This window comes from Pristiophorus japonicus, chromosome 11 (genome assembly GCF_044704955.1).
Source record: "Pristiophorus japonicus isolate sPriJap1 chromosome 11, sPriJap1.hap1, whole genome shotgun sequence".
Lineage (NCBI taxonomy): Eukaryota > Metazoa > Chordata > Chondrichthyes > Pristiophoridae > Pristiophorus > Pristiophorus japonicus.
This window is the reverse complement of record NC_091987.1, coordinates 38,110,670-38,122,868: the sequence shown is the minus strand read 5'-3', so window position 1 is coordinate 38,122,868 and position 12,199 is coordinate 38,110,670. Positions and strand designations below refer to the sequence as shown.

The window sequence follows — 12,199 nt, the reverse complement described above, 5'->3', positions numbered from 1 at the left end:
CAATTTTCTAGACATTTATAAACTTTTTAAACTCCCTATTTGTGTCTCAGAAAATATAACCATAATAATTCATAGCAATTTCATAGTCTAGCTGGCTCTCCCTTCCAGTGCTTTGCACGCCGCCTCTATCCCCTGGCCGAACTCTTCTCCGCAGCTCGGAGTCTGCTGCTGCCGGGCTGTACTGCTCTCGCCGCCCCTATCCCCTGGCCAAACTCCTCTCCACAGCTCGGAGCTGCTGCTTCAGACAGGTAGGAAAATTTTATTTGATTAATTTCTCATTTATTATTCATGATGGCTCTTTATTTGTTGAAGTGAAGTGTTAAAATGCTTGCAAAATACCATAACTTCACCAACTTCCCTCCACCATCTCGTTCCCTGCACCTAATTTATAAAGTGTAGGCAAGGTTTTTCTGAGCGTACAAAAATCTACACTTACTCCATTCTAAGTTAGTTTGGAGTAAGTTTTCGCTGCCTAAACTTGCCAAACAGGCGTAAATGGCTGGACACACCCCCTTTTGAAAAAAAAAACTGTTCTAAAATGAAACTATTCTAACTCACTAGAATTGGAGCAAACTAAAAGCTGAGAATTGCAATTTCTAAGATGCTCCATTCTAAACTAGTTGCTCCAAAAAAAAAGGAGCAACTCAAGCCGAAACTTGAGCCCATGATCACTTAGCCAAGTAGTTAACAATGAACAATAAAACAAAGTCATAGAATGATACACACAGAAGGAAGCCATTCGGCCCATGCCAACTCTTTGGTAGAGCCATCCAATTAATCCCATTCCCCTGCTCTTTCCCTATAGTCCTTTCACATATTTATCCAATTTTCTTTTGAATGTTGCTACTGAATCTGCTTCCTTTCAGGCAGTGCATTCCAGATCACAACTCAAAAAAATGTTTCCTCGTGTCGCCTCTATTATACAACAGAAAGTTACAATTTTCTAAAATACAATGATAGTGTTTTAATTTTTCCTTCCTTTTCAATGCAATTTAAAAAAAAAACAAAACTAGAAATTTAGGACCTCTTAAATTTCAGAAACCATAGGCAAATCATCATGTTTTTTTTTGTCTTGAACAGCTATGCAAGCCAATGCAATTTTATAAAAGAGCAGGGCCCCAAGCACTCCTTCCAGGTGAAACAGCAATTTACTTGTACTTCTTTCAATTTCATATCTGTATTCGCTACTACATTGGGGAGACCAAACGCAGATTGGGTGACCGCTTTGCGAAACATCTCCGTTCAGTCTAAAAGGGTGACCCTGAGCTTCTGGTCACCTGTCACTGTAATTCTCCACTCAACTCCCACTCTGACCTCTCCATCCTCGATCTCTTACACTGTTCCAATGAAGTTCAACGCAAGCTTGAGGAACAGCAACTCATCTTTCGTTTCGGCACTTTACAGCCTTCTGGACTCAACACAGAGTTCAACAATTTCAGACCATAACCTCTGCCCACAGCTTGTTCCCTTTCCTCCCTTTTTTTTTTTAAATGAACAAAAACTCCTCTTTCTTCCCCTGCACCCCGCCCCTCCCCCCCCTATTTTCATTTTGTTTCTCTCCGTTTCCCACGGCAGCTGATATTCATTCTGCCATTCACACCCTATTCAGGCTCATCTTTTGGTTCCTAACTTGTGTTATTACCATCTCAATTCAGCCCATCATCCCCTTTGTCTCTCAAATCTCTTCTGCCTTCCACCTTATCACAGACCTTCCCTTTTGTTCTTTCCACCACCCCGTCCCCCTTTCAGGGCCCAGCACTTCCTTAAGAATCTGTTACATTTCGAACTACTGCCAGTTCGGACGAAGGATCATCAACCTGAAACTTTAACTCTGTTTTTCTCTCTCCCTTTTCTGTTTTTATTTCAGTTTTCAGCATCTACAGTATTTTGCTTTTATAAATGAGCAGTACGCTTCAATTTTGGTCAAACTAAAGGTGGCTTTCTCAATCATAACCATAGATTACTATGGGATACTGGGATATTTCAGCTGAATCCCAATACAAAATCTACAATATTGGCATAAAATCACATCAACAATTTAAAAGAAAATTACTAAAATTATATAGTCAGTATCCGGGTTAATAAATGATTTTAACTGACACACAGCTACATTCAATCCCTTATATTTTGGTGCTGCAGTATGAATTACTGTAAAATGAAGCATTTGGTTCCACAACAGTGCGCAGCTATTCCCATTTCCACATTTATAGCCTTAGGCCAGGTGCAATACAAAAGCTGAACTCAAACTGTACAAAAATCAAATTCATTCAATTAGTAATTAAGACCTATTAACTTACTCATAACTTTGGCACTCAGAGTTGAAGTTTTTTCTCACCAAACTGAACAAATTCTGTGTCACCCATGAGCAATTAAAAGCACACAGGATTGTTTAATGGTTAAGTGAGGTGCCTCAACTCCAGAATTTTGTAGCTACTAACTGGACAATCTCTTCAGTGGGGATAAAAGGCTGAAATTCAAAAGCTATGTCAGCCAAAAGTAGAACATAAGGCAAGGAATAGGAAACTGTTTATTGGCCCAGTAAACACATTCTTCCAAACCACACACATTTCCTCTAATTTCATGTCTTTGTAGCCTCCAATTCTGTAAAATAATCTTTGTTCAAAATTATCCACATCGTTCATTTTAGATCTCCTGCTCGGTCGTTTCTTCAATGAAAACAAATTCAGCTCTGCCATCTTTTATAAAGCCCGAGAATCACCCTGGTTTATTTTCTCTGATCTCACTCCAATATATTAATTTCCTTTTGAAGGTAGGGTGTCAAAATTGCTTTGCCAGAATGTTAAAATAAAATAACTCATTTCAATATACAACAAATGCCTTCCAATTGTAAGTTATACTAACACTCGTTGACAAGGTTAGATTTAGAATATTGCAGGCAATCTTCAGCATCCTCACTTCAAAAAGACACCTGATGTTTGTTACGTGAGGGTATTAAGGGATATGGAGCTACAGCGGGTAAATGGAGTTGAGGTACAGATCAGTCATGATCTGATTGAATGGCCTGCTGTTCCCAAGATCATATTTAATTTTCTAGCACAAAATCAGATAATCTCCGAACACCAGTTTGCCCAATGTATGAAAATTAATTTTTTTGTTTGAATTACATTTGGAATACAAGCCCACTTTTAAAGAACAATCTGTCATTTTGCCCATGTATTGAACTGTGTTACTCAAATTGCATTCTGTAACTAAGTGGAGAAATCTCTCTTTTGGGTTGCAACAAGCCTATGAATTTTCTTCCCAATTTACAAGAACAACTTTTCTGGATTTACAATGAGGAATTTTTCAAGATAGCTTTGTAGAATTGCTATCAAAACTTAGTGACAGCACATATCCAAAAAATCTCAAATCGCATTGCCTTATCTCACTTGTATGGAGTAAACTGCATACGTTATAATGCAAAGTTGAACCCATGCTCTTGCAGTACAACGTTTGCAAAACTATTATACTGTACCTTGAGTGTAAGCATAGTCATCTGACCCTGAACTCGACTTTCTCCGCTGCTCCTCATTTCGTTTATCGATACTAGATCCAGTTAGTGCTGATATTGGCTGTATAGGTTCTGGGGCTCCAGGATGCTCTCCTTGATAATCAACTAAATTCAAGATGCTCCCAGGGTCAAAAGTAGGCGATGCCACACCTCGTGAAATTGAAGGTGGTCTGTTTGGGGAAACTGTAATTTTGAAGGTGTATTTAGTATTTGGTTGAGTTACTACCACACGAGGAGAGTTCACTTGGTTACTGCCAGCAGTTGTAGACCTAGGTCGTGATGGTTGATGGTGAATATACGTGGGTGGTACACTGTACACTGGCTGTGGTTGAACGACACTCATTTGTCCCGACATTCCTCTTGACGGTGAGCCAGAAGGTGAATTGGTGGCAATATATAGCGTAGGTTGACTCCGTAAAGGAGTTTGACTGCTTACAGGGGATGAACTTCGTGTAATGTTGGCACCAGATCTTTGGGGTGTTTCCAATTTGATTTCTATCTGGTTTTTCATAGGACCTTTGGACAATCCAGACACAGAATAAGGGATGTAGGACAATGACTGACTGCCTTGTTGTGGATAATTCTGTGGAGGTTGATAGGGGAGGTGAGTCATTGTAGGAGAACTGATAGGCATGAAGACATGGGAAGTCTGATGACCTTGTTGGTTGGCTTGTACCTGATGCTGTGGAGAGCTGTAGGGCGAGCTGAACTGTGATGGAGGTGGCGATCGAAATGCTTGCTGAGGAAGCGGAGGCTGCTTTGGAGAATACTGAGAAGGCTGATAGGACTGCTGTGGTTGATAAACAGGTGGAGGATGATGATTATACTGTGGAAGAGGGCACTGGCTAGAAGTCCAAGCTGCGTTCTGAGGAGTCTGTCGTCCAGATGCTGGCCTAATGTAAATAGAATTACCAATCCCATAGGGAGTATTCTGCATCTGTGCTGGACCACCATGTATGTGCAAAGCAGTAGGAGCAGTCTGACCAGATGGTATGTTCTGTGACAAGGTTACGGTAATAGGGTTCATGGTGTACCGAGGTATGGGCTGATATGTTGGAGAATGACCTTGCATAGGTGATGCGTTCATGCCTGGTTGAAGGGAAGTTGGCTGCTGAGATGGCGGGGGAGGAGTACCTGTATTTCGTCCCTGGTCACTTACAAAGAAAGGGTTGTAGCCAGACGGATTAGCTACTATTGCAGGGGCAGAATGTGGCTCCTGTATTAGTCGCACAAGTTGTTTACCACCTCCACGTTGCGGCTCGATGTGGCCATCACTTGTGCTATGGACCAGCGTTCGACCCCCATTGATCTGACCACCATCCCCTGTCTGGTATGTTGCTGGAGGCTGGATACCCAGGTTAATCTGCAGCATGTGGTTCCTGCTCATTCTGGCGTCATCGGGGCTGTGGAACTCCCCATAAAGGTATTTGTTGCTTTCTTGGGCAAGGGCCAAACAACAGGCTTCCAGATTATTGTTATTCTTAATTTAAAAAGAGAAATAAGGAACATTAAGTTACAACGCCATTATTACAGCTTACATAGTAACACATGGACAATTTCAAACATGCACAATTTAAATATGAATCCAACATACAATGAGAGAAAAATATTTATCAAGTAACAAGCAATGTAATAAGGTTAAAAAACATTGGGATTATTTGATGGGGAAGACGAGTGTGGTAGCTGTCCTTTTTGGCTAAGAAACTGTGAGGAAAGTTAAGCTAATTTTAAGTTGTGGCAAATACTAAACTTCTAAACATCGAGAAATGAGAAGTGGGCTTGTGAGGATGTATTTTCATTGGCCGAGCCATTTGAAGAGACAGAGTGCAGCTGAGGCAGGAGGAAAGAAAAAGTCATGAGTTCTTCGCACACAGTAGTGACACGCAAATGCAAGTAAGACATGTCAAAATAAGTGGGCTGGTGGTGCAGTGTGTGTTGTTGGGAATTAAAATATTATGTGCACGTCGAAAATAACCGAAGGGCCCACACTACTTATTGCTGGGAATCATCTTAAATCCCAGTTTACTAAAACCCACAGAATGCAGGGAATATTCCAAAATACACTTTCACTCAAATAGACATTAACATTGTAATTCATACACCTTGTGTGTGTTTTAAACTTTTCTTCTCTTAAGATTGTGACTAAGACTGGGGTGCAGTCCCACAAATGCTGGCTAGCAACTGGTACCTCATTCTGAACTCTATTCATGTTTGATGCAAACAGTGAATGCTAGTAGGCTATTCAACCTGGGGTGGTGTCACAGTTAAGTTCCATCTTAGCTGTACACTTACAAGGGGTCACTGGATAGCAATCAAGAGTAGGAACCCTGCAGATTTCTCTCTTTTGCCCAGCTAGAGAGGAAAAAAAAACACTGACCTCGATCAGTTAAATTAACAGAAACCAGGAATCAAACCTGAAACCTTGACCTGTATTGCTCAAGTACCTTACCATGCGGTGCATTTCTTCATTACACTATTATTCTGCGAAGGAATGGGAATATACCACCAGTGCCAGTTCAATATCCTCTAAACAGCATGCTCAACTTACAAAAACTCAAGTTAGAAGAGTATCTATTATAACTCTTGGATCATAACTATATTAAACAATGTAAAGTTCTTCCTACGTTGGCCAGCAAAACATAGGGGCCAAAACATAATGCTGCTGTCAAAAATATGCAAGCTGATATTATGGTCTACAAACCAATTACAAACTATTTTCTGAAGTGTTACCATTTAATAAAAGTTAGTCTGGTTTTCCACAAATCAAAATTTATGTTCTTCATGCTTTGCATTTTTTTCTCCAAGTATCAGTGGTACTATTTAGTATTTCAGGATGTGAAAGTTAGTGTTACTGTAGTTGTTAGAGGTAGACATGGGTGATTCAATTAAACTGAAAAGTCCAGAAGGTTAGAACACAGATTTTTTACCTCTTGTACCTAGATTCCAACCATTCCAGACTGATGAATCATCACAATTACCTTAGAAGGGAGAAGTTTATTCGAAGATAAAATGAGTATGGGCAGTTTTCATTCAAATCCCAGTTTACATGATTCCACTGCACATATTGCATTCAATATAAAACTGGATGCCTTGCTCAGAGGACATTAGGGAGTGGAATTAGAAAATGTCACTCTGGTGCAGTATTAAGTGCTAATTTAAGGTTGCAGTTAAGGTTATTCATTGGAGGAATTTTAAATCTGCACCTGGCCAATGCTGTACTAATCTAAAATATTTAGTGCTAATACAGGATCAAAAAAATGGAACACAAACATATCTCTTCCAATACCAGAGATCTCCACCTGTACAAAATTCCCCCTTGCCCCCACAGGAGGGCAGAATAAACCATGCACGAGACAGAGATGTAGGTTCTTCTACTTCTGTGAAAGACCAATCAAAATGAACGTCCATAACATATGGTCACTGGTGTAATATCCTCCATTAATGCTATAAGATATTCTGTGAAGTATCCTGGTATCAGAAGCATTCACAATAAATCAATACGGCCAACTTTCAAACTATATTTGGGTTTTCAACATTTACGGATTTGATATACAAAATTATGCTTAATCAGAAACATCTCTGAAGAATTACATAATCTGAGAAAGAGTCCTGCATAAATGGCTAATTGAACACATCTACAGGATTATGCCTGCAGTTAATGGCCCAGAATTTGCAGTCGCGATGACGATGGCTGCCTTCGCCATCATTCCACCGTTGAAACTGACTGCAACTTCAGAGTTTGGCACATGTGGAAATCACGACGTTGCAGTCAGTCAGTGACAGCTCCAAAACAGGCTGTGCTGTGCTTATCCCTCCCCAACCCGGCAATCAGTGAAACCCTGTAAATCATTGAAACAGACAACAAATTTGGCTCTTCTGCAGTAATTACACCGTTAAGTTCCCTACTAAAAGTTAGACCCAAAGGGATTAGGTGTAACTGGAATTTAAACATTTGTTTAGCAACCAATACGTGGTTAAGGGCCTGGAAAACTAATTTTAGTTTTGTGCAGTGTGACATTTGTCCATTTTAATAAAAATGTAAAAACTTTTCAAAGAAAGGTTTCTTTTTTTTAAAATTTGTCCTTTATTTCAAATTTGTTTTTTCCCATGTGAGAGCCCCCATCTTTCTTTTACTATTTTATTTTATAAAGTTAGAATTTCAAAAGTTTACTCACTTCCTTGTTCGCTATCTGAGAATTCTGCCTTTTGATCGGCTGCTTAGACAGCCCGTTGATGTCACAGCAGTTTGAACAAGGGGATTCCCACTGCTTGAATCAAATGTCAGAAAACTCGAACTTCTCGACACAGGGATTGCGAGATCTTTATGCAAAGTGTAATTCAGGGCCAGCAGCGAGCACCTTCGCTTTGCTGCTGACTGCAAATTCCAGGCGATTAACTGCTGCTTTCTCACTGCACAGAATGCAGTTCTGCAATCATACACTGTTCTCCCATACAATCTTTTCTCATGTAGCCAGTTGTTACTAAATGTAAGCATTTTCTTCAAATTTAACAATGCTGTCAGCAAAAATGCCTTGTCTAGCATCAGCATCTTGTAATAGAAACATTGGCCTGGTTTTTAAGCCCACAGATGCGTTCCGTGTGGAATGGGGGGGGGCTATTTTGAGGCCAGGAAACCCAGTAGAACAGATTTAAAAAAAAAACAAATCTGTCAGTTTCCCGCCGACAGGCAGCTGGATTGACAGGCTGGAGAAGCCTACAACACAAGGTTGCAGCCGAGGAGGGCAGGTAGATCCAGTGTGAGGGTGGGAAAGATCGCTGCGGGGGGAGGGGGTTACTGTGTAGTTTGATGGGCCGGGAAGGAACATTGCTCCTCCTGGCCCACAAGCAGTGCTGTAAAGGCACTTCCTTCATGGTTCTTCCGCAACACGTACGCTGTTTAATTTTCCACTAAAAGTTAGACCCAAAGGGATTAGGTATAACTGGGGTTTTAACAGAGTGTTCAGCCCTTCTCGCCTCCTTTCACCTGCTGGGTTTCCCCGAGGCCTGGGAAACCCGGCCAACAGGAGTTAAAAATTGAATGACTGTTGAAATGAAGGCATGCAGCCTCATTGTAATATTTAAATGACCAAACCGTGGATTAGTTGTCCGCCCCTCTTCCCATTAAAACTGGAATTGGGCGGGATCGAAGCAGGTTGGGCTCTGGTTTCAGATTTTAAAAATTTTAACCTCTGACACGCTGCCAACGCATCCATTTTTGGGAGTTAAGATTCAGTCTGCCGTCCTCAAATTACACATCTGTACAAACCAAAAAAGTGAGGAGTTTACACAATTACTTCTGTCATCGTGTTTTTATGTGCAGATGTGTTCTTTTGAGGCCGTGGTCACTTTCTTATCACAGATTTTGTCCTAGAAGTGGGAGGTGCAAAGCTTATTCCAATATACGTTCAGCATTCTGTGGGGCACATAGCACTCAGAGCACAAACATCGGAGATCAGAAAAGGCTATTGAATTCCATTTAAGCTTTTCCTCTGGTCATTTATCAAAGTATCCAACTGCATTTTGAACTCCAATTCAACTGCCTCTACTACCCTGCCTGGGAGATTATGCCAAACATTTAAAGCTCAGGCTATGTTAAAAAAAAATTATATTTACATACACTGCTCTTTTGAAACAATAATCTGGGTTAACTTATCTGCACTATTTAATATTTCATAAACTAGGATAAGGTCCCCATTCAATTGTCTTTTCACCAGACTGTAAAATAAAGTTTCTTCAACTTTTATTTCTAGCTCCTCCCTCTTACGATTGAGACAAGTCTTGTTCCCCTCCCTAATGCATGTGTGTGTATCTTTGCTGTAGCATTGTGACAAAACTGAACATAAAGATTGGTCTTGCCAGTGCATTGTAAAGCCTTGGTGTAGCTCCCATGGGCTTACATTCTACTGTTCTTATTACATATTCTCAGCCATCTATATTTTTTAATCCTTTGACAATGTCTGGACAATTAAAGTAACATTCATTATTCCTCCAAGTCCCTTTCTAAGTACCCCATTGCAAATTAAATCAATTCACTGTATACTTATGACCCACGTTTTTGGACTTATGTTCAACACTTGTTTAATACTGTTAATTTAATTTGTCATGTGTGTGTCCAATCACATTGCCAATTTAAATGCTTTTGCAAATCTTTAGTTGCATCCTTTGTCTCCACTGTTCTTATTTTATGAGAAAATGTAACAAGCTTACAATTAGTTGGAGTATCCTGGTCAATTATGTAGATCAGAAATAGGGTTCTGAGCATCAAGCCCCATCTGACTCCACCCAACAATTCCTCTTCCACACCACCCCCCCAACCAAATGAACATTATACTTCTCACGAGCAGAGTTTCTTAAAAAACAGTTGCTTATCTGCTCACATATTCTGTTTTGAATTCATGTGGCTTTTCATTCATAAGTCCTTTCTTTATGTGGAATGTTTTCAAAAACATTTGGAAATCTAAATGATATCATGGGGAGTACCACTATCTTCTTTACTTGTAACATCTTTAAAAGAAGTCAAATCAGTATGCCAGGTCTCTTCCCTTTTATATACATGGGGCTGTTTCATTATTTTATTACATGTTTACTCCACCAGCCTACTCCTTTAAATATATTGCATTACTTTGCCCATCATCGATGTTAAGCTGATGGGTCTGTAGTGCCTGGGTCAGATTTGCTACCTTTTTTTTAAAATATAGATGACATGGACACCTGCTTTCATTCCTGCAGGACCACACTTGTGTCCAGTGATTCCTCCACGGTAACCAAAAAATTTCCTTCTTGGGCATCTTCGAGCAACCTAGGATATACTCATCGGGCCCAGGTGATGTTAGTCTCAAATCTTCATAACATTAGTATTTTTACAAAGTTGACTTTAAAATCTTCTTTGATATTGGGCACATTACAAGCTATCCTCTAAATTTTTCTAAAAAAACCACCTTAAATATTGCTATTTTTTAACAACTTATTTTTGGTTCTAACTTCATCTTTAACTATTCATGATACTGCAAGAACATTACAGTAATGTGGTTAGCAAAACTCATCTTTGAGATTGACTTTGCACCTCAAATATCCCTTTAAACTCTGAGTCCTGTCTTTTTTAAATTTCTATTTATATTGAACTACTTAATCTATTTTGCTGTTTCTTAGTGTGTATGAAAGTATACACCAATGTGTCAGGTTGCAATGCCAGACACACATTGTTGAGAGGGGGGTAGGGGGAGGAAGGGAAACAAAGTAATTCAAAACAACTGTGCCTGCACATTGTAAGATTTTGTTACGATTTTGATTCAAACTATTAGTGAAATAATTGTCAAGCCCATAACTGGAAGTCCTTTGTAATCAATCACAATAACCCTCTTTGGACAATAACATTTTCTACTTAATTTTATAGTGGCATTGAATTTGCATGTATGCAATTATTTAAAGTAGCACGAAGAGCATACAACTACATCAAATTTCTACTTTGCTGCGGTTCCAAAATGCAAAAAGGTATTTAGCAGCTGATGGGTCCTACTTTCACACAGTACCTGCAGCATGCACTGAGACACCACTCCTTCTGGGATCTCAGGGAAGCGCTGGCGGAGGTCATGCAGCACCTGAATATCAATCTGCTGGCTGCCCTGCGCCATTGTCAGGATTGGATGGATATACTGGAACAGTTACAGGGGATGGATGTCAATGGGCCTGCCAGTGCCTACAGTCCTCCGACCCTTCTGGCATTTTCTGTACAGAGAGAGAAAGATGAAATAAGTGAAAATTTGAGGAGTGGATTAAAACAGGCGAGTTTTACTGCTAGTCAGAAAAAACAGGTTAACCCCCAACCCCTCTAGCAGTATGGGTATATACATTCTTAGACTAATGGGGTTGTAGCCCCAATAGGACATTAAAAACACTTGCATTTATGATGCACATTATTAAACCATAATGTCTCAAAACGCTTTACAGTTAATTACATTTGGAGTGCAGTGACTGCTATGCAAGCAAATATAACACTTAGCAATAATTAAATGCCTTCAAGACTCTTCCATTACCCAAAGGATGCTTAACATCCTGAGGGAATAGCAGAATTCTCTAAAGTAGTCAGGTAAATGAGGCAAAAATAAATTCAGTTATTTTAAATATCTCAACATGTGCATTTTCAATGTTTGAGCAACTACACAGAAATGATGCATGACAAATATATAGCACAATTTCAGTGTGTACACTGGAGACTGAGGCATTACAGTATGCATAAATGACAGGGTACATACAAAGATGCAGAGAGAGTTGCAACACAGTAGGCAGCCAATAATGTAAGCGAGCAAATTAGTGATATTGGAGACTCGTCGTGGAAGCTGTGCTTCAGGGTTAACTTTTAGTTACAACAGGGGGTTCACTCGGCACAGAGACACATAATGTAGACTTCACTATCACAGCAGTGTCAGCAGAAAAACATCTCTGGTAACACTGCTGTTAAGTTAATGAAAAACACAGCACATGCATACTCAACTGTACACACCAAGTGCTGCTAAATGACATCCACTCCTGGTATTATTTCTGATGGGAATAGCAATGCATGGGGCTACCAAAACCTATACTTTGATGGCTTCACACTGGCTAGTTTTATACAGCATCTGATGGACATAGTTAACAATGTGAAACAACCTCTTCCAGGTATCTTGCTATCAGCACATCAAAGAGGTTCTA

The 12,199-nt window shown here is 39.9% G+C and overlaps 1 protein-coding gene across 6 annotated transcripts in view; it reads right to left on the bottom strand.

Moving 5' to 3' along the window:
- The window catches only part of tab3 (TGF-beta activated kinase 1 (MAP3K7) binding protein 3), a 152,834-nt gene that overhangs the window by 53,254 nt on the left and 87,381 nt on the right, over positions 1-12,199 (bottom strand). For 5 of the 6 annotated variants that reach the window (XR_011595802.1, XM_070893351.1, XM_070893353.1 and 2 more), the window contains exons 2-3: positions 11,041-11,236; positions 3,476-4,991 (exon numbers count right to left, since the gene is read on the bottom strand). Coding sequence is in view for 5 of the 6 variants with exons in the window: in XM_070893351.1 (XP_070749452.1) it covers positions 3,476-4,991; positions 11,041-11,142 (1,618 nt within the window). In the remaining variant the exon portion in view is untranslated. The remainder of the gene's footprint in view (positions 1-3,475; positions 4,992-11,040; positions 11,237-12,199) is intronic. The other variant, XM_070893354.1, reaches the window with a different exon arrangement.